At 58.4% G+C, this 22,215-nt stretch overlaps 1 protein-coding gene across 4 annotated transcripts in view; it reads right to left on the bottom strand.

The window, feature by feature from the left end:
• SLC6A3 (solute carrier family 6 member 3) overlaps nt 1-22,215 on the bottom strand; it is a 35,262-nt gene that overhangs the window by 7,104 nt on the left and 5,943 nt on the right. For 2 of the 4 annotated variants that reach the window (XM_024731967.1, XM_024731966.1), the window contains 8 exons: nt 18,858-19,083; nt 14,463-14,601; nt 12,960-13,094; nt 9,150-9,253; nt 7,613-7,737; nt 4,230-4,342; nt 2,959-3,087; nt 2,219-2,318 (listed from right to left, as the gene is read on the bottom strand). In XM_024731967.1, coding sequence (XP_024587735.1) covers nt 2,219-2,318; nt 2,959-3,087; nt 4,230-4,342; nt 7,613-7,737; nt 9,150-9,253; nt 12,960-13,094; nt 14,463-14,601; nt 18,858-19,083 — 1,071 coding nt within the window. Of the gene's footprint in view, nt 1-2,218; nt 2,319-2,958; nt 3,088-3,463; nt 4,343-7,612; nt 7,738-9,149; nt 9,254-12,959; nt 13,095-14,462; nt 14,602-18,857; nt 19,084-22,215 lie in introns of those variants that run through there. The other 2 variants (XR_003001355.1, XR_003001356.1) reach the window with 1 other exon arrangement.

Genomic DNA, 22,215 nt, shown 5'->3' with positions numbered 1-22,215 from the left:
TCACCAGCCCCGGGCCACCCCCAGCGGACCTGGAGCTCGGGCTGCACGCTGGTGCCCAGGCCGCCCCACCCAGCCGCCCAGGGGTCTTGCTGACCCGGGTCTGATGCATGTCCCCGTGGTGACACTGGGATCACCGATGACCCCAAGGGGGCCTGTGGGGCCTCCGCCCTCCTCCCATCTCAGGTCCTCCTCCCTGTGGCCCACGGCCATCCCTGCATCCCCTCTGTAATCACTGTTTTTTCATTTACAAAAATCATGGTAAAATACATATAACATAAAACTTACCACTTTAACCATTCTTAGTGCACAGCTCAGTGGCATTGAGTACATTCACACCGTCGTGCAAGCACCACCACCACCTCCAGAATGTTCTCATCCTCCCCAGCTGAGGTTCCGTCCCCATTAAATGCTCACTCCCCACCCCCTCGGCCAGCCCATGCCACGCCCCCATCCTACTTCCTGTCTGTGAACCTGACTCTCCGGGGACCTCACGGGAATCCTACAGGATCTCCTTCTGTAACTGGCTTATGTCACCGAGCATGATGTCCTCAAGGTTCCTCCATGCTGTAGTAGCACGTGTCACAATGTCCGCTCCGTTTATGGGAACATTCTTTTGTAAGGAAAGCTACTTCTGGAAGCTCCGTGTGCCACAGCTCTCTCCAGATCTTACAGTGATTTCCCTTGCCCTGAGCCTGGCCTGGCCTCTGGTCACGTGACAGCAGCTGGTTGGCCGAGTCTGTGTCACATGCAGGGACACAGCAGAGCTACACTGCCCTGCAGAATCCCCTCTTCACACTCCAACCCCATCAGCAGATCCCGGACTCGGACCCTGGAGGAGTGGGGTGGAGGGGGCTGACCCCAAAGGCCAGCAAAGACGGGCGTGTCCACCAGGCCCCTCGGGCCCTTAAGCAGGTCCAGGGCGGGCCAACCCGTCCACAGGGACCTGGGGGCACTGAGAGGTGGGTGCGTTCTGGGTGTGAATCGCCGTCCGGAGAAACAGCGTGACCTCTGTCTTCAGAGGCTTTGGGGAGCACCTGGTCCCTGCAGGGCCAGCCTCCCTCCCGTCTCCGCCAGCCCCACGCTCACGGCTGTGGGATACGTTTGAAGTACTCTCTCTCCTTCTCTGAGGTTTTATTTTGGGGTGGGGAGATTATGATTTAAAGCTATAGACAAGTATTGGTTCCAGGTGCCAACGAAGGCACAGAGAGCTTGATATTTCCCTTTTCTGTAGCAAAGTAACTATAATTGGGAGAGTTCTTGGAATAGGGACTATTTGCCAAGTTAAGCCTCTCAAAGCTGGAGTGCTTTTCAGGTTGTAATTCCAGGGCCGAGGCAGAGACCACGGCCCCCTCGTGTGACGCCGGGGCTGCTGCGACACCGTGGTTCGTGGACAGCACAGACCTTCGGCTCTGGGCTACAGCACGTACACATGCAGGGGAGTGTGCCCGTTATCATGAGCCCAGGTCACAGGAAAGACACGGAGAGAGCGCAAGGTGGGCCCGGGCAGCAGGCTGGAAAGGGCACAGCGTCTGCAGCTGTCAAACCTACAGCAGGACATCCCGGGAAACATGGCAGGCGCCCCAGGAGGGGCCGGGGAGCACGGCTGCAGGCCGCGCGGCGCCCCTTCCAGCGGCTGCCTGCTGACCAGCAGGCCTCTGACCTCGAGGGGCTCCCAGGCCTAATCCACGAATGAGCGCTGGACCAGGGCGGGGGGTGGTCTGGAGTCCAGGTGGTGCTGTCCGCGCAGGGTCAGGAGCTCTGGCCTGACGCTGAACAGCGGCTCTCTGAACACCACCGTCACCCCTCCCGTCAGCTGAGGGCCTTAGTGGCACGTCCCCAGAGAGAAGCCCACTCAGCCTGTTCCCCTGCCACCTCGGTGCGGAGACCTCGCCTCCAGCACCAGCCAGTGTCCCAGCGTCCTCGCAAATCCTTCCTCCTCAAGAACCAGCAGCGTGATTATGTGGCCACACCGAGTGCTCTGACCGCAGTAAGGATTTCAGGCTGCCATCCAGGCTGTCCTCACTGATCCATGGAACAGCTGGCTGCCAAGCCTCCTCTGTGATGTGTGGTGACCACAGAGCAGGGCAGCTTTGCCAAAAAGGAAGCAGCACAGCGACAAAGCCCAAGGACGCCGGCCCTGCCGGTCGCAGTGACGGCACAGGGGCTGGGTCTTTGCGGTTGGAGCACACCAGCCCCCCGAGGAAAGCTCCGTCCTTACCGTAGAACCAGGCCACCCCGATGACCTCCATGAGCACCCCGAAGAGGATGGACGTGCCGGCCGCAAAGTGGTCCAGCAGCGTGAAGACGTAGATGCCACCCTAGGAGAGACGGGAGCGCCTGCTGAACTCGGGGTGCCTGGTGTGGCACGCCTCGCCCACGAAGGTGCGCTTTCCAAAGCATAAACTTGGCCTGCAGTTTCAGTTGACAGACAACTTCTAGTTTACTCCCTAGAGAGTGTTATTTGAATCACTAAAATTCAGTCCACAAGCAGCTACTTAGGGACCCATCTATTCCGAAAAAGAAAAACTCCTCTCCTCCCCAGCAATTAGGGATGAAGGCAAAGCAAATGCCAAAGCTGGCAGGGCCTCTGTGAGGGAGGGGACCTGGGTCCTGCATCCCCCCGACAGGCCTCCCCTGACCCTCCAGGCCCACAAATCCACGGGCTCTTCCCAGGGAGCTGTCCAGGTTCTGAAACACTCCAGACCAAGTGCTCAGGCACCCAGGGACCGCGTGAGACCATGGCGACTCTGAGTGACCGTGGCTCCCTGCGTGTGTTCAAGGCCACCCCGAGTGTGACCACAGCCACCCGCGTATTACAGGTCATGGGTTGTTTGGAGGGGTGCAGCCCTCGGAAATGCTGTGGTTCTGTCTGGTCTGACAGCAGTAACCATTGCTGCCCAACACCAAATGCTAATGAGACATCGTCAGGCGGGCGAGCGCAGGTACGCAGGTACTTACGTTGGTGACGCAGAAGAGGGAGAGAAGGAAGGTTGCCAGGACGATGAAGAGGGTGAAGAGCTCCCGGTGCCTGTGCAGCAGCTGGAACTCATCGATGAGCCCGGTGATCACCGACTCCATCCCGCCCATCTGCAGCCGACACAGGGCAGAGAAGCGCTGGGCGCGGGGCCGGTGCTCTGCACCCCGCCTAGGCCCCCATTCGGGCAACTCAACGGACGCGCACACCCAGGAGCTGCACGGTGTCTGGGGTGCCGAATGCACCCTCGGCAAGGGCTGCTCTGGAGACGCGGCCACCGGAGAGCGAGGACCTGGGGTAGATGCCCTGTCCCCTGGTGAGGATTTGCCAGACGGGGGTGGAGCGCTACGTGGCCCTCGTAATACCGTCCCCTGCGTCGCCACAAAGGCTCAGCTGTGCTGGGCTTTTCTAAGCAAGTGTCTGTCCCACAAGCGCGGCTTAGTTTCGCTCCCAGGGAGGACCTGGCCTGGCCACTGGCCATGTCCTCACCGATTAAGCCCTCCTGACTCTCAGTACTGTCGTGACGGGGTGTCGCCCACGAAACCCGGCCAGCTGGGGAGCCTCTCTGCCCTGCTCTGTTGGGACCGCCTCCTCCAGGAAGTGCTGATTATGGGAGTCACCGCCAAGGGCTGTGCCCACCCAGTGGGCAGGTGACAAGGCTGACGGGGAGATGGAGGTGGAGGGCTACAGCGCGTGACCAGCAGTCACAGGGTGGGGATCCGTGGTCCTCCGCACTTTCCAGGAAGCTCGGATGAGCGTGGGGCCTGGGGTCTCGGCTGGCGGTCCCAGCAGGCCACGCGGAGGAGTAGCCCGAGGAAGTCCGCCTGCCGAGCCAGCGCCCATGCGCACGCAGGGCCGCTATAGGATGCTCAGCGGGCCTGGCCGCAGCCTCCGCTTCCCACCCCGCACGGGCACCCTTCCTCCTGGCGGCTGAGGGGCAGGCTGCCCGGGCCCTGCGAGTCCCATCACCCCGTTGCCTCGTCTTCCTGCACGGCCCTGCTGTCCCCGGCCCTGTGCCTGTGTGTTTAGGACTCTCGGGGGGCTTTCTGTGCCCCTCCACCCCCAGGGAAAGAAGAGGGGAGAGCTGGTCTGAAGCCTCCTTGCCAGTTACTGTGGGACCCTGCCTCCCACGCAGGGGCTCTGTGCAGGCACAGGGGTTTGGGAGACCCGCAAGGGCATCTGGGGCCGGCCTGGCCCTGTGAGGGCTGGCTGTCACTGGCGGGCCCACGGCACGCGGAGCGCCGAGGTCACTCACGGCGCTGTCGATTCCCAGGGTGAGTAGCATGACGAAGAAGACCACGGCCCAGACGGAGGACAGCGGGAGCGTGGCAAGCGCCTCGGGGTAGATGACGAAGATCAGCCCCGGCCCTGAAAGCAGACCCCGCCTCTGCTTCCTGCCACCCCCAGCTCCACCCCCGCCCGGAGACCACAAAGCCCTGCCCACGGCCTTATCTCCGCCCTCCTTGGAAAGTCCTCCCTCCTGGAATTCAGGGCCCAGGACTCTGGAGAATGGAGACTGGATCCATGGGAGGGAGGGCCTCTGTTCTGTCCCCTCCAGCCTGCCGACCGCCTCCCGGGGCTGTGCGGGCCCTGGGAGAGGAGGGGGCACAGCCAACGGGAAGAGGGTGGGAGGGGCTTTCCAGGGGCCCTACCCTTTATCCCTCCAAGCACTCGGGGCACCTCCTGGTTTGTCTCTTGTGCCCGTCGTGGACACATGTGCGCTGCCCACACGCTCAGGCATGCCTGAGAGGCATGCCCAGAGCCAGGGCCCACCTCCCGCGTAGCCCACGCTGTAAATACTTTTCTGCGCCAACATATTACTCGAGTATCATCTTTAGAAACCATGCACTGTTACGTGGTTTGGAGACGGGGCGGACAGACTCCTCCAAGACTGCGGTGGGAAAGCTGGGGGCTGGGGTAAAATCTCAGCAAGTGCTCCCAAAGTAAAAAAGATGCCCACGGGAAACCGCTAGTTGATCATTTTCATGGGTAACCTAAAAAGATGTGCCATGTAGCTCCCTGGCACGGTCTCCCAAGCACTTGATCACGGAGGTGTAACAACTTTTCTGGTTCCCTCGTCCTCAGCGGGGCCTGTTCGGGTGCCAGCTGTTAGGAACAGGGCACTTACTGATCCTTCTAGAGAATCAAACGAAGGCCAGAGCCAGGGCCCACCTCCCAAGGTCTCTTAGGAGCCCTGGTGTCAGGCCTGTGCTCTGCGATTCCCAACCCCACGGAAGGAGCAGGGTTTCCGGTGTGGAGCGAAGGGGTGGCTCGTTTGAAAAGCTCTACAGTCTAAATGCCACAAACCCAGGAAGCTATAACCATATGCTCGGCTGAACGTAAGGCCAACATCCTCACCTTTCATTTCTGTTCTTGGGATAACATTTCACCCTGTTTTCTTGAGAATTAGAGCCATAAATGACATTTACTTTGCTTGTCACGGAAATGCATAGAATACATTCAGCTGACTTCAGGGGTTAATGGAGGCTCTTGCAAACTATTGCTACTTATCATAATAAAGGGCAAAAGAGCGGTGAAAATGCATAAATGCAACAGAGTAAATTTCACTGCTCTGTACTTATTTGCATTATGTTCCCTTTCTCCTGCCTATATTGGATTTTTTTTTTTCCTACAGGAAAGAGTATGGATTTGGAAACACTTGCTGAGATTTCACCCCAGCCCCCAGCTTTCCCACCGCAGTCTTGGAGGAGTCTGTCCACCCCGTCTCCAAACCTCTGTTTCCTGCTTTCAAAGTGTGGCTCCAAATGTGACCTAATGAAACTGCAAAGCTTTTGCACAGCAAAGGAAACCATAAACAAGACGAAAAGACAACCCTCAGAATGGGAGAAAATATTTGCAAACGAATCAACGGACAAAGGATTTATCTCCAAAATGTGTAAACAGCTCATGCAACTCAATAGTAAAAAAACAAACAACCCAATCCAAAAATGGGCAGAAGACCTAAATAGACATTTCTCCAAAGAAGATATACAGATGGCCAACAAACGCGTGAAAGGATGTTCAACGTCACTAATCATTAGAGAAATGCAAATCAAAACCACAGTGAGGTATCATCTCACGCCGGTCAGAATGGCCATCATCAAAAAATCTACAAACAACAAATGCTGGAGAGGGTGTGGAGAAAAGGGAACCCTCTTGCACTGTTGGTAGGAATGTAAATTTTTACAGCCACTATGGAGAACAGTATGGAGGTTCCTTAAGAAACTAATGGAATATTACTCAGCCATTACAAGGAACAAAATTGGGTCATTTGTTGAGACGTGGATGGATCTAGAGACTGTCATACAGAGTGAAGTAAGCAGAAAGAGAAAGACAAATATCGTATATTAACGCATATGTGCGGAATCTAGAAAAATGGGACAGATGAACCGGTTTGCAGGGCAGAAATTGAGACACAGATGTAGAGAACAAACCTTGGGACACCAGGGGGGGGAAAGCAGCGGGGGTGGGGCTGGGGGTGGGATGAATTGGGCGATTGGGACTGACATGTATACACTGATGTGCATAAAATTGATGACTAATAAGAACCTTATGTATAAAAAAATAAATAAAATAAAGTTCAAAAATTCAAAAAAAAAAAAGTGCGGCTCCCAACACTCAACTTCTCAAGAACTGGATGGGCTGACGGGCCGACCCACTGAGAGCTCCGGGCGCAGGTGGGGTTGGCCCTCTGTCCCCCTCGGCCCCTCCCTGAAGGCTACCCTCCTGCTGAAGAGTGAGAGGACCCAGGAGGAGATCAGTCCCCCAGCCCCCGGGAGAAGAGGGGCTTCCCAGGGGAAGGGAGGGGCCCACCCCTGAGCGGGACGGGCTGGGGGGAGGCCCCTCCTGGTTCACGCACAGAGCAATCCTGCAGGCCGGTGAGGGTGGCGGCCGTCATGGGAGGCCTTGGGGTCCTAAGCCGTGACTTTCTGCCCAGCACCCCGGGGGCTCTCTCTTGCGGGGCCCAGCTCGGTCCCTGTGTCACCTGGGCCCAAACCCTCCCCCGCCCACTCCCCCTCAGCTAACTTCCTGGTTTGCAGACACTCGGTGTCTGTGACGGCATGGTGAGCAGGTTGGGAACGTGGGTCTCTGTTGTCACCGTGTCCAGAGACTTCAGGGGATTCTCGGCTATTAACCAAATCCCATCTACACGTGCCATGGCCACTGGGTATCTGGAGGAAAAGCTTTGGAACAGAGTAACTGCTATGTCCAAATCAGCCCGGCTTCCCTCTGGCTGACCACACCGAGGTCCGTGCCGCTTGGAACAGCTCAGAGCCCTGAACTTCACGTCCCTGGCCAGGTGTAAACAACGGCGGGGGCCGCCCAGTGAGGGAACCAGACCCTCGTCCTGCAGCCGAGTGGCCTCTGCAAGGCGCACTGGGACAAGGGGCAAAGATGCCCCAGCCTCTGCATGCAGCACGGTGGTCCGAGGGGGCAGGCGCAGGGTGCGCGGGGAGCCGGTGGGTGCGCTGCACCCAGGATCCTGTTCTCAGTCACATCAGCCGCTCTTGGGAAGGGCTCTGGAGGCCTGTGCCTTTCCCTCTAGGTTTGCATGGAAAACACTCGTCGAGAACTGGGCAGCCTGAACCTCGGGAGCGGGTGGGGTGGGGGGGGAGCTGCCTGCCCTGGGGCACTCACCGTCCTTGGCCACGTCCCCGATGGGCACACTGTGCTTCTGGGCCATGTACCCCAGGAAGGAGAAGACCACGAAGCCGGAGGAGAAGCTCGTCAGCGAGTTGACGGAGGTGGTGATGATCGCGTCTCTGCAGGAACAAGACGTGCTGTCTCGGCACCCGGCCTGGAGCTGCTGCAATTTCCAGTCATCATCCGTAATTTACTGCGTCTGGGGCAGGCAGCTCCGGGGCCGCTTCCCCAGTCAAGCAGGCCAGCACCTCCTGCGGCCCCAGAGGCTTTCCGGGGCTGCCCTGCGGGAGGGAGGCTGCCACCCGGTGATGGTGACAGGACCTCCCACCTGGACCCCCCACTGAGCGGCGTAGGGCTCTGGTCAGACGTTGGCTAGGCCAGGCCCTATGGCCCCTCCGTGTTTGCCTGGGGACCAAGGGACTCTTGGGACCCCCGACTCAGTGCTGAAGGCGAGACAGTCCCGCCAGCAAAGCTGGGGCTCCAGGTGGGCAGCACAGACGACCACAGGGGTCCCTAGCCCTGCTCGACAGGGGCTGCCAGGCCGGGCTCTGAGATGTCTCCCGGGGACCTTGTTAAGATGAAGGTTCTGACGGGGCGGGTCTGGTGGGCCCCAGATGCTGTGTTTCCCATCGGCTCCTGGGGGTCCCGTGCTGCCGGCCTGTGGACCCCACTCTGACGGCTGAGAATTCAGAGAGCAGGGGAGGGGGCAGTGCGGGGTCAGCCCTCCTGGTGCCCGAGTGGAAGGACGTTTGCAGGGTGCTCAGACCCAGGTGGGCACAGGGTGGGCTCTGGCCCTGCCACGCAGACCCCACCTTTGCGTGGCCCTCTGGGGAGCGGTCAGCCTGGCCATTTTGCTGTGCGCACCGCCTTTGTATTTTTACCGCATTTTTATCCTCGTGATATGAAAGAGAATAAATACAGGCTCGTGAAGGTCAAAGAAAGCAGTCCTGGATGAAATTCTTTCTCTGTTTTCAGAAGGATTTCAGGGCCAGCAAGTGGGTGCAGGTCACTCAGGTCATCCGGGCGGGGCGGCCCCAGCTGAGACGCTGCCAGAGCTCTGGGCGCACAGTGGAGCCACCTTCCGGCTCGTCCTGGTGCCGGGTCCCCGGCGGCCTCTGCACAGAGTCTGGGATGCCCCTGGGGCCCAGGATCCCTAGGTGCAGGCCAGGTGGGGACACATGCAGGCCCTTCCTCGCGGGGCACGTGGGGGAGGAGACCCGCCCTGAGTGCTGGGAGGATGGGGCCGGCTGGGTGGGGCAGGGGATTGGGGGTCTGGGACGCCTCCTCCCAGCGAGGTGATCAGCATCTCCACTGCTTCAATGCTCCCTTAAAGCCACAATCAACATTGCGCCTAGAGCTTCCCTGTTCGATTTCCACTTTAAAAGCCATTTGGCTTGGAGTTGCAAGCACAGCTCATTTCCCCCTCCCTTCATCCACGGACACATTACCTCCTAAAGCCAACGATGCCCCCCCATATCAGCTGTGCCCCCACTTGGTTCTGCAGAGCCTCTTACAGGAGCCCAGGACTCACCTGTAGCAGTTGTTGGTGAATTTATTGTAACTGGAGAAAGCTATGAGCACTCCAAGCCCCACTCCCAGCGAGAAGCATATCTGGACGGCGGCGTCTATCCAGACCTGCGCGGAGCAGGGACACAGACAGAGCGGCGGTGAGAGGTCCCTGCGGGGGGCTCGGCCAGCCCAAGGGCAGGGAGTGGTCCTGGGGTGGACCCACAGACGGCCGCACCTTCGATGCCAGGGGCTCCAAGGAACAGGGTCGAACTTAAACTCGACATCATTGTCAACAAGCAAATGTCATCTCAGGGAATAAACCTTTCCCGCGTTGCTGGCCCGAGAGAGCCTGAAACACAGGGGGCTGCGTCTTGTTGCAGGACCTGCGGTTCCTCATTACTCCAACTGGTGAGGGCTGGTCTGGCCCGTGACCCTGGTAACAGCAGTGATTTAGGAAAATGCTGTGTGCCGTGCGTGCCTCAATCAGACACGTGCCCACCAACACCCGCCTTCCGTCCTTCCCACGGAAGCACGTTGTGAGTGCCGGGTGAGCACACGGCGGGACGTGAAGAAAGGCCTGTGGAGCTGACCGTGGCTCTGACAGTGTGCGCTTGCTGGGGGTGGCACAGGTGGCATCCGGGTGCTGACACACATGACAGGTGAAGGCCTGCAGTCGATACTGGACCAAGAAGGTATTTTAAAGTCAGACACGACCCTCTTGGGTCAGGGTGATGTGGAGACCAGCTGGTGATGGTGATGTGGGCCCCCCTTGGCCCTGCGTAGCCTGGGGCAGGGATGAAGAGAGTGGAAGCCCCCCCGGGGGCCTGGCCAGACCTGCTGTGCTGGAAGGTCCTGGGGGCTGTCCCCACAGCCCGTGGTGCAGGCCTGTGGGCCGAGGTCCTCAGGCAGTGACTCCAGAGCTCCCCAGCTGGAGACACAGGGCAGCTGGCCTGAGTGTGACTGAGTGAGGGCGGGCAGCACGCCCAGTCTTGGGGTCACCCCAGCACTGGGGACAGCATGTTTCCCAGCTCAAGGCCTAGAGTGGCCAGGTGGGCAGGGGGCCAAGGGGTCCCCTCGTGCTGGTCATCAGCCAGCTCGTCTGGGCAGGTAGCTGCGGACAGGAGGCGGTGTCGCCAGGGGGCTCCTATCTCCTCTCAACCCCAGGTCCTCACAGTGGGCAGTGGCCACCCCAGAGTCTTTGCACGTGCAGCTCACCCATCAGGTTACGCCTCCCAGCCATCTGTCCAGGCCTTTGCTCACTGCCACTCCTAGGACCCAGCTCCAGACCCAGGCCACGGTCCACCCTGGGGCCCGCCTGGGCAGCCTCTCAGAACTGGCCTGGACTTGCCCTTCCTTTACTTCCAGTCCTCCTCTCTCCTGCTGGAATGGAGCCCTCCCAGACAGCACTCTGCCCAGCCCAGACCCGCCTGTCCGATGGAGCAGCTCCACGAGAGCTGCAGATGGACGACTGAGAGTCTGGACGGCCTGAAAGGGCCGGGCCTCTGGGTGCCACTGAGGACAGTGGCGCTGACCCCGAAGGCAGTCCCCTTCATCCCCATGGGGGTCTAGAAATGGCCCCAGGATGCAGGGCAGCCTCCACGTCAGAGCAGCACAGGGTCCCCGGTGCCAGGGGCACAAGAAGGGACGGAGCCGACGGTTACTTCCGCCCCATCCGCGTGCCGGGCAGGCCCCTCAGTGGAACCTCTGCTCCCACCCGGCCCGGACCAGTGAGGACCTGGCCAGGCCCCTCCCTCAGCCCCTCTGGACTGAGCCACCATGGCTGAACCCCCAGGGGGGTGGGCAGGGACGAGCCTGGGATGGTGCTGGGGCCCTGCGCCCCGATCTGGGCCAGTCCCCAACCACATCCCCTCAGGGCCTGTGGGACCTGGTCCCCCACTGCCAAGCCCCAGGGGAAGGGTGCCGGGGCCGCTCAGTCTCTGAGGGAGGCTGTCCTGAGCCTGGGAGAGGGCGTACAGGCAGCCGCTGGGCCCGGAGCAGTCCTGGGAGGACGGCTCAGGACGGCCGCCCAGCGGGTGAGGCCCAGGCCCTGCTCTGTCCTGGAGGACGTGGTGCAAAGTCAGCCAGAACCCCACGGGGGCACCAGGAACAGCCCCAGCCTCCGCGCTGGGGACTGCATAGACCTGTCCTTTGGGGACCGCGGTCTCCCAGGAGCCCAGTGCTGTGGGCCTGCTCTGTCCTGGTCTCTGCTCTTCCCCTCCCTAGCTGACAGGACTGTTAGAGGCAGGGACACTCAGGTCAGGTCCAGTCCTGTTGTGTCTCCGTCACCCACCACCTACGCCTGTCCTCTGTCATCCGTCCGTCATCCACTGCCTGTCTGCGTATGAGCCATCATCCGTCCACCTGAAATCTATTTTCTGTCTCGTCCATCTGCCGATCTACCTCGCTTGTGACAACCACCGGTTCCCACCTTTCTCTGATTTCTTCGCACCCCGGCATCTGTTTTGCGTACCCTCATGCCGCCTGTCCTTCCTGCCTGACGCCCCACTTCTCTTTGACTTCCAGATCACGCCCGGCTGGCCTGGGACGCCCAAGGCCACCTCCTCCTGCCAGCATCCCCCAGCTGCCATGGGCTTTCCCGAGGACGGATGCCCTGCTGACCTCTCAGCTCCCCGGGCTCGGCTCTGCAGCTGTGGGGCCCCGGACCCGCTGCTGGACGGACTCTGCCTTTAGCCGTCTGTGGAGACCCGTGTGCTGCCCTCACAGCCTCGGTCCTCGGGTGGGCTGCCCGGCTGGTGCCCTGCTCACGGCTGCCCTCGCCTGTGTGCTTGTGGGGCCGAGACCGTGGTGCTTTCCTCTCGCTGCCCTCGGCGCCCGACCTCCGCCCTGTCAGCACCCCCAATTCCCAGGGTTCCTGGGGTCGGAGCCACGTCTGCCTCCCCTTCTCGCCCTTCCTGCCCACTGCTGCCCCAGGGGGTGCCTCCTCCGGCCCGATGAGCCCCACAGCCGACCCTCTCACAACCTGGCAGCGTCAGGCCCCGGCCCCACGCCTCAGCCGAGACCGCCCTCGCCCTCGTGCTGCTCCCGGTAGCTCAGCCTCCCTGGGTGGCCACTGGGGCCCCTCCCTCTGCCCCAGTCTAGTCCACCTGATTTTCCAGTGACCCCGCCTCCCGCCCAGCCTCCCCGCTTCTGGGCCTGTTTCCCTGCGATGCTGCTGCCTCTCTCTCTGGCCACCCACCGCCGCCCCGCCGTTGCCCGGCAGAGCCTCCTCTCTTCATGAGGTTGTCTTCTCACATTTCAACCCAGAATTACTTCTTCCTTTCCTGAAGAAACCTGCAGCCTGACTGTGGAGTAAGTTCTGGCCACGACGCGGTCACCTCGCGCCTTTACGCCAGGGGCGCCGGGTGCTGGACCATCAAGGTCTGGCTCCCTGAGGGGGACCCTAGTTCACGCAGCCTCAGCCCAGCTCCGAGGATGCATCCGGGGCCAGAGCTTGCGGCTGCGATCCAGCTGAGCGGCAACACCCTCGGGCACAGACCGGGCCGTCCCACAAGTGCTCATCCCAGGAGCCGGGAGCGTTGCTCCAGGGAGAGCACGGCCCGCAGCGAAGAGGTCGAGAGGCAGCCGACTCCCGCTCTCTCCCTGCAGAAACCTGGGTGGCCTGTTCCCCTAATGTCCTTACTCTGGTCCATTCAGCTGCTTGCTGTGCCCACACCGTCCCATGTCACCTGGACAGGGAACTCTGCTGGGTGGGCCCAGCACACAGCGGGGGAGTGAGAATTGCTGCCCGGCTGCAGCCTTTGGGGTCTCCTGCCTGGGATGTAGAGCCCCATGACCCACGTGGACTGGGGCCGCGAGCGGAGGGCGCACTCACCGAGGCCTCGCAGAGCCGACGGAAGTCCACGCTCAGGTACGCCCTGATGCCGTCCACGGCCCCAGGGAGGGTGACGCCTCGCAGAAGCAGCGCAAAGAGGACCACGTACGGCATGGTGGCCGTGATCCACACGACCTGGGGAGAGCACAGTGTCACCAGGCCGCACCGCCACCGGCTGGCATGGCTGGGCACAGAGTCACCCTCATGGTCTGTGCTCAGAGAGGGGACCTCAGATTGGGAAGCCCGCCGTCCCAAACAGTCACAGGACACCAGCTCAAAAAATGCCTCCTGGAGCGAGACTGTCCAGTGCCTTCTATCCTGTGTGTTGTCTTTCCCAGGGATTAAAATGGACAAACAATTTGGCAAGGAAGGAGCCCTCCTTCTCTGCACTTGGGCTATGGCAGTAGGCAGCATTGGCTGAATTCCTGATGAGGGAGATGTGAGTGATTTGCACTGATTGTGCAAATGGGCACCTGGGTCACTTGTGAAAGATGGACTCTGGGCCGCGGGGGGTGGAGAGAGCACCTGTGGCCGTTGGAAGACTCTCAGGTGCTGGAGAGTCACTGCAAGTGTTAGCCCGAGTGACAGGGGCATTCTGGTCATCGCTGCTTTGGGCGCCCAGATAATGACCAAAATATTTTCATCAGCAAAAATATTTTGTTGTGCTTGTCTTCACGCTGAAAGCACTCTCCTGACATCATTCTTCAACCACGGCCACCTGTCCACTCCCAACCCACCACGGCCACCTGTCCCAACCCACCACGGCCACCTGTCCACTCCCAACCCACCACGGCCACCTGTCCCAACCCACCACGGCCACCTGTCCACTCCCAACCCACCACGGCCACCTGTCCCAACCCACCACGGCCACCTGTCCACTCCCAACCCACCACGGCCACCTGTCCCAACCCACCACGGCCACCTGTCCACTCCCAACCCACCACGGCCACCTGTCCCAACCCACCACGGCCACCTGTCCACTCCCAACCCACCACGGCCACCTGTCCCAACCCACCACGGCCACCTGTCCACTCCCAACCCACCACGGCCACCTGTCCCAACCCACCACGGCCACCTGTCCACTCCCAACCCACCACGGCCACCTGTCCCAACCCACCACGGCCACCTGTCCACTCCCAACCCACCACGGCCACCTGTCCCAACCCACCACGGCCACCTGTCCACTCCCAACCCACCACAGTCCATCTGTCCACTCCCCAGCCCACCACGGTCCATCTGTCCACTCCCCAACCCACCACAGCCCACCTGTCCACTCCCAACCCACCACGGCCACCTGTCCGCTCCCAACCCACCACGGCCCACCTGTCCGCTCCCAACCCACCACGGCCACCTGTCCACTCCCAAGCCCACCACGGCCACCTGTCCGCTCCCAAGCCACCACGGCCACCTGTCCGCTCCCAAGCCCACCACGGCCCACCTGTCCACTCCCAACCCACCACGGCCACCTGTCCACTCCCCAGCTGGTGAGCCTTGCTGCCTCACCTTCCCAGAAGTCTTCACTCCCTTCCACAGGCTGAAGTAGAGCAGGACAATGACCAGTACCAGGCAAGATGCGAGCTGCCACCGGGGAGGGCCCAGGTCGTCGATGCCCTGGCTCTCGTGGAGGTGCAGCACGCCACGCCTGGAGAGGAAGGAGATGGGGGTCCTGGGGAGGGCTGCCTCCCTGCCCTGAACTGGAACAGGGGGCTGCACTTGTGAAGAGACCTGCCCTCCCCCACTTGGCATGGCAGCAGGGACCTGGCCTGATGGAGACCCCCACCCCCCGCCCCCCACCCCAGAAAGGCCAGGACCCCAGCCTTAGTGGAGATGCAGGGCCCACCCTCCAGGTGAGGAGAGCAGGTGGGCCACCGCACGCTGGGAGCCCACAGAAGCCCAGCCCTGGCCCAGGGCCACACTGTCAGGAGAAAGTAGACTGTGATAACTTAAAGACGTAGATTGCAAACCCTGTAATAGCCACTAAAAATTAAGACAAAGAGCTAGACGGACTTCCCTGGTGGTCCAGTGGTTAAGACTCCACGCTTCCAATGCAGGAGCCACGGGTTTGATCCCTGGTCGGGGAGCTAAGATCCCACATGCCGTGTGGTGTGGCCAAGAAAACAAAACAAAACAAGAAAAGAAGAGCTAGAGCTTATTAGCAAATGGAGTAGATAAAGTGGAAGCCAAAATAATTAATTAATTCCAAAGGAAATAAACAGAGGAAACAAGAAACAATGAACCAGTGGGACAAGCAAGATGAAAGACAAAACCCTAACCATACTGATAATTATTGATTGGAAACACTCTAATTAAAGGACAGAGATTGTCATAGTAAATAAAAAAGCAACAACCAACTCTGTGCTGTCTACATGAGACCCACTTCAAATATGATACATATAGGTTTAAAACATAAGGATGGAGAAGATATCCCATGTAAACACTATTCATAGGAAAGCTGGAGTGATCATATTAATATCAGATAAAGCTGACATCAGAATGAGGAATAGGGACTTCCCTGGTGGCACAGTGGTTAAGAATCCGCCTGCCAATGCAGGGGACACGGGTTCGAGCCCTCCTCTGGGAAGATCCCACATGCCGCGGAGCAACTAAGCCTGTGCTCCACAACTGCTGAGCCTGCGCTCTAGACCCCACGAGCCACAACTACTGAGCCCACGTGCCACAACTACTGAAGCCCGCGCGCCTAGAGCCTGTGCTCCGCAACAAGAGGAGCCACCGCAATGAGAAGCCCACGCGTCGCAACAAAGAGTAGCCCCCACTCACCGCAACTAGAGAAAGCCCGCGCGCAGCAACAAAGACCCAATGTAGCCAAAAAAAAGGAAAAAGAGAAAAAAGAATGAGGAATGGCACCAAGAGGGACATTTCATAATGGAAAAGGGCTCAATTAAAAGATCTGATAAACAAGTGTAGACTTTAGAACAGAGCTTTAAAATACATGAATGAAGCAAAAACTGATAGAACTGTGAAGGGAAATAGGCAAATCCACAATTATAATTGAGATTTCAACACCCCTTTCACAGTAACTGATAGAACAAATAAACAGTAAGGATGTAGAAAACTTAAACAGCACTAGGAGCTGACAGGACCTAGCCAACATGTCTACCCAACAGCAGCAGGATACACATTCTTTCTAAGTGCACGTGGAATACTTACCAGGATAAACCATATATTGGGCAATATGACAAATCTCAGTATATTTAGGAATAATGAGGTTTTAAAAGATGTTATCTCACCAAATCTGAATTAAATTAGAAATCAATAACAGAAATATATCTAGAAAACCTCCAAATATTTTAAAGTCAAACAACAAATTTCTAAAAATCTCCCGTGAATCAAAGAAGAAATCACAAGGCAGATCAGGGAATACTTGAATACACAACATATTAAACGCGCAGGAGGCAGCTAAAGCAGTCTCTTAGAGGCAAGTTTGTAGCTTTAAATATATAGCGTTCTAATTTATATTAGAAAGTAGGTGAAGGTGGTTTTAATAAGTGTTTATGGAGTTGAGTTGAGGGAAATTTAACACTAGTTGGGAGTTACAGGGGTCAATCTTTTGGGGTTTCCAAAGCCCACATGCACTCTGTAGCACTTACAGCTTTACTACTTCAATGATTATAGTTATCCTGGAATTTCATGGTGGGATGTGAACTCCCTAATTACATGTGCCTTCAAGAACATGTAATGCTTTCCACAAAGATCCGCTTTATAAAGTGGGTTTACATTCCAGAAAACCCTTGCAGACCTGACAGTCAGTGGGGCCTGTCGCAGGGAAACCCAGTCACCACCGTTAGTGAAATCACCTGGCGTGTCGTCAGTTCAGTTTAATAACTCATCGTGTCGTTAATGATCTATGACTTCCTCGTAAACTTCAAAGGCCCCGCCTTTGTCCCAGGGTCCCCTCCAAATACGGTTGGATATCTGCTCCTGCTAACAGCCCTTTACGTGGAGGGTCCAGGCAGCTTTCCAGCTCAATCTTTCTCTTCCAGACTTGGAATTTCCAAACAGACTTCACTAGTGAGCTCTCTGTTTTTTAATTTTTTTTAAATTCACCTATCACATATGTTTCCTTCTAGCATTCTTAATAATAAATCATTGACTAACCAGTTTTTTCCCTCTATTTTTCTCATCTGAAAAATCATTTAGTTAAATCAACTCTTTCCACACCTCCCAAACAGAAGGTAAGTGTCCCCAAATGGCCTCACCTGACACACTTGATATCTCTTAAAGCTTTCTAAACATTCTGAATTGCGCCAAAATCCATCTTAAAATTGTAAAAGACGCACTAGCTTGAAAACTTAGCCATCATTTTGTTGGTGAAATGATAACTTAAACCCAACTCTAGCGAGAGCTGATTCTGCACGTCTGTCAGTGGTGGGATGGGTGGGATGCTCCCAGGCGCTCGCCCACAGTCATGTCTGTGTCTCTCCTTTCTGCTTTCTGGTGCAGGGGTCCCCACCCCTCCCGCTCTCTTTTCTGGTCCCCCGTCTCCCATCACACACTAAACCTGAGAGCTGGGCCACTGGTGAGAGTACTTGCAGCCCGGGCTTTGACCTGTCCGTGAGATGCTCTTAGGTTTGGGAAATGCAGTCATGAACAGGCTGGCAACGAGCTCCTAAGAACGCACAAGCAGCTTTGATGAATGCTCTGCTCTCCTTTACTTGGACGAATCTATCATTTCTTGCTTGTTTGTCACTGAGTCCTGCCCACACACTCAGGTGACAGGGCCTGGGTTTCCATTTCTCACGGGCACGTCCGCATTGGAGTGTTTCAGGCAGATCTAATGGGACCCATCCCAGGTGGACTCTCACCTCCAGCCCGTCCTCTGAAACCCGCTCGCCCCCTCCTGAGAGCTCCTGGAGACCCAGGCCCTCACCCCCCAGCTTTGGACTCTCCCTCCTCCGGGCAGGCGGGTTCTCAGTGGCCCCTCTCTTCCCCCCTTCGCGGAACCTCCCTCCCTGCCCTCCTCAGACTCCTTCACTCTCTAATCCCAAACTGCCCAAAAGACTATCTTCCAAAAAATTAAACAAGTCCCATCACACACAACCCTCGTCCTCACCCTAACCGTGCTCTTCCTATAATGCCTGAGAAAGGCACCCCACCCCTCCGGCGGTCCCCTCAGGCCCCCCAAACCCCGCCTCACTCCGTTCCTGCCCATCGCTGCCACTTTCTGAAGCAGCCGGTCCTGGAGATACGTTCCCCACGTGTGGCGGGGATTCTAGAGCAAAGGACTTAGACCCTGAGTATCTGGAACACGCAACTTCAGACGCTGAATGTCTGCAGGTTCCATGAACATCCCTCGCCCTTCTGGCGGTGTCACTCCTACCCCCACACGACAGATTCTCCCAGTGCCCGAAGGCTCAGTTTCTCTCCTGCACACCTGCTGTCTCACCCAGCTCCACAGGCCCCAGGAGTGGGACAGTGCCTTCCCTCAGGGAAGACCTCGGGCAACTGTCTGATGGTCCCGCCTCCGGCTGGAGACCGGGCCATGAGCGGAGGGAGATCGGGGAAGGTGACTGGGAAAGGGGAGCCCGGCCCCCTCTGGAGGCAGTGCTGCAGCCCCCGGAGCCCAGCCCCACACGCCTCCTCCCTGCGGCATCTGCAGGGTCACAGGCCATCCCCCCCAACAGACCCCAAAGGGCCGCAGGGAGCAGGTGGGGCGGCCCATCCAGTTTCCCTTCCCTGCGAGGTCTCCCTGCAGGAGCCGTGCTGAGCTGCTAGAGGTGGGGTCAGAAATAAGCCCACAAGAGCCCAGAGGAACGGGATGCGGCACTGGCCAGGGAGGGGTCCTCCCCACATCCTCGGGAGGCAGCAGGGGCGGGTGGCTGGCCCGGATCCCCCTCCCCACCCCCGGGGGTGTCATCAGACCCCGAGGCCCCCACTTACTCAAAGTACTCGGCGGCAGGGGTGGTCCTGAAGGTGTCATTGGGGTCAGGGCTGGGGCTGGGGGCGCGGGTGTCGGAGCAGCGGGGGCTGTTCCAGGTGTGGTTGCAGTGGGTCCAGGGCAGCTCCGTGGTGAAGGAGGAGAAGAGGTAATGCAGTGCCCAGGCGATGATGACGTTGTAGAAGAAGCCGATGTAGAGTGAGATGAGGATGACCGTGTAGCCCACGCCTGGGGGGGAGAGCATGGCCCCATTAGCAGCTCACCCTTGCCCCTCCCCTCGCGGGTCGTAGCTCCACCTGGGCTGTCCTGAAACCAGGCAGCGCCTTTAGACACACCAGAAGACGAGGGAAAGGGTGGGTCCCAGACTTCGCGTCACGGTCAGAGACGGGGCTGCCCACTTCCAAAACCATCCGTGGTCCTTGACGTCTACCCAGACGTGCAGGGCTATCCAGGGACGCCCTGGTACAGCCAGGTCACCCGCAGACATACGGGGTAACTAAGGGCCATCCGTGGCTGTCCACCATCACTCACAGCCAGGCTGGGTCATCCAGGCTCACTTAAGGTCATCTAGGGCCACTCTGGGTCACCCAGGGCATCAACCCAGGGTTATCCAGGGCCGCTCAGGGTCACCTAAGGCCATCCAGGGCCACCCATGCCAATAGGGCCATGAAGGCCATCCAGGGTCACCCAGGGATGCCCAGTGCCTCCCAGAGCCATGCAGGGCCACCGATAGTCACTAAGGGATAACTAGGGTCTTTCACGCTCTTCCACAGCCAACCAGGCTCATCCAGGACCACCCAGGGCCTCCAAGACAATCCATGCCTACCTGGGCTATCTAGAGCTGTCCAGGGCCATTCATGGCCACCCATAGCTAACCACACCCCTCTAGGCCACTCAGGGCAAACAGAGTCAGCTGGGTCTACCCAACATCACCCAGGACCATGCATGACCATCCAGGGTCTCCAAGGGTCACCTATGACCACGCCGGGGCCCCCAGGGCGTGTCAGAGTCCCTTTCCGGGATCACAAGCCCTGGAACTTGTTGACAGTCCCTGAGGGGCTCCTGGCTTCTGGAGCAGAACAGAGTGGTGGGCAGTCTTTGGAGACGCGACATCCTGGCTGTGGCGGACGGATGGTCTGGCAGTGAGACCTCTTCCCTATTCGGTGTCGGACAAGCACCGTCGGGTGCCGTCACTGCGGTCGACGGTAACAGGCTCCACGCAGGGTTCTCTTGTTTCAGCATTCTTTCCCGGCTTTGTTGCTAGGACTAGTTTGGGCTATGACTATAACTTCACTGTCTTAGAACCTGGGGGGCGCCGTGCCCCGTCTTGCCTGCCTGTGTCCAGGGAGGAGCTTGCCTTCAAGCTGCCGTCTTCAGGGAGTGGCTTGGCTTGTTTTTTATGGGTCTAGCCCTTAGGAGAAGCTATTTTCCTGCTCAGGACACTTCATTAAAATTCTCTTTCCTCTTCTGCAAGCAAAAAGAGAGGGACTACCATTTACTTATGCGTATTTACTTATAAGTCACTCAGTATCAGGAGTGATTTATTTAGAAGCAAACAGTCCCTGGTACGTGGTCCCTCTTGGAAAACGCGCTCAGGAGCAGTGATGACAAAACCCAAACCGTTCCTTCGGAAGGCCTTCTCCAACGTGGACTCATCAACGTGAAAGAACTCTTCACTGCACTTCCGCTCCCTGAGCCCCTGAGGGAGGCTCCCCGCGAACTCGCCCCGGCAGCCGCGTCGGCGGGAAGCCACGCTGCTTCCGGTGCGTCACGGAAGGTGTGCCGTGGTGGTGAGCGGGCTGTGGGCGCCTGCCCGGAAGTCTTCGGAAGGTGGCAACGCTGCACACCGAATCCTCCACTTGACGTCTGGGGAACTCAACGGAGCCTCTGATCAAACGCTAAAGCAGACCCAATCCGGGGCCAGCGAGAGAGCTGCCTCCGCTTCTGGTCCTTCAGGACCCACCGCCGCGTGGATAGCCTCCGCTGGGCAGGCCGGGTTTCTCGCTGTCACAGCGGAGGGACAAGGGTGCCCCGGGCTGACGTGGCTCCCAGGGCACGTGGGCTTTGCCCCATCGGCCGCAGCACACCAGCCCCGGAGGGTCCCCCATCCAAGGGCGCTGCCGTGCAGCTGCCCCAAAGGCCTGCGTGAAGGAACGATTTCCTGGGAATGTGGCTGTGAGCGCCAGCCATTCTTTCGGTCCCTCTGAGTTCTGTCCTCCAGGACCACAGAGCCCCAGGAAGCCCTGGCCCTGGGCCGCCCAAGGGCAGCCCCTCACCGGCCCTCCCTTCAAGTTCTTCCTTTCTGTCACTTAAGACCCAGCCACACGACATCCACTGCCCTGTTGCTCTGAGAACGCTCTCGTTCGGTGAATGATCAGTGTTCATACGTCGTCATATACGCTAAATCGAGCTCCACCTGCTACGTTTCTTCTATCATTCTACACCACGGGAAACGTCCCTCCCAAGGAGGTGGCAGGCTCGGTCCCCTCTAATACTCCCAGTGAAAATATGAATGAAAACTTGATGTGTTCCTCTTTTGTCCTGGAGGCTCAAGACCGTGTGTGAGTTTCAATCACAGCTTTTAAGGTCAATTTTCTTAAATCTCAGTTTGTTCAGTATTTTTAATATTAACTCTGCACGCATTTTGTTTTCTTTTAAGCCACGTAAAATTCCTTTTTAGAAAGAGGAAGAGTTTGGTAAACCACACTAAAATATTACTGACCACAAAGTATAATAAATTATTTTATAGTCGCTAAAACAGGTGTTTTCCATGCCGTACACACAGTGGGGGGTGATCTTAGGCAATTAACCAGACAACCTGAAACGGAGCATCCTCGGGTCGCAAGAGGGACAACAGCCCCCTTCTCCACCACTAAAGCCAGGTCACTCCAGAGCACTCCCCGGAGCTGGCTTCAGCAGGAAGAGGGTGTCGGGGACAAATAGTAATTCCAGGACCCCAGCTGGAGGACACGCCCTGATGGAGCAGCCTCCCATTCCTTGCAAGACTCACTGGCAGGTCTTTGAAGGAAACAGGAGAGAATTCCTCCGCTGTGGGTCTGAGTGCCTTTCGTATCTACTCGTGGGGAGGGGAGGGGCAGGGAGGGAATGAGAGGGAGAGGGAGAGGGAGAGGGGAGACAGAGACAGAGGAAGGAGAGGGAGGGAGGGAGGGAGAGCTTGGAGAGACCCCCTCCCAGGCCCCGTGGTCACACTGGCTGCCCTCAGCATCACCGACAGCCTCTGGAGGGACAGTGCCGGGGACCAAGGACACAGCACGGCCCTCTGAGGGCCCTCGCCCTGACCGTGGGCGTCACTGCCTGGCCTTCTCGGGTTGATCTCAGTGCTGTCAGGCCCGTGGAAAG

This window comes from Neophocaena asiaeorientalis, unplaced genomic scaffold, assembly GCF_003031525.2.
Source record: "Neophocaena asiaeorientalis asiaeorientalis breed wild unplaced genomic scaffold, Neophocaena_asiaeorientalis_V1.1 scaffold104, whole genome shotgun sequence".
NCBI lineage: Eukaryota > Metazoa > Chordata > Mammalia > Artiodactyla > Phocoenidae > Neophocaena > Neophocaena asiaeorientalis.
Note: the sequence above shows the minus strand (reverse complement) of the source record. Positions and strands in the feature narration are given on the sequence as shown.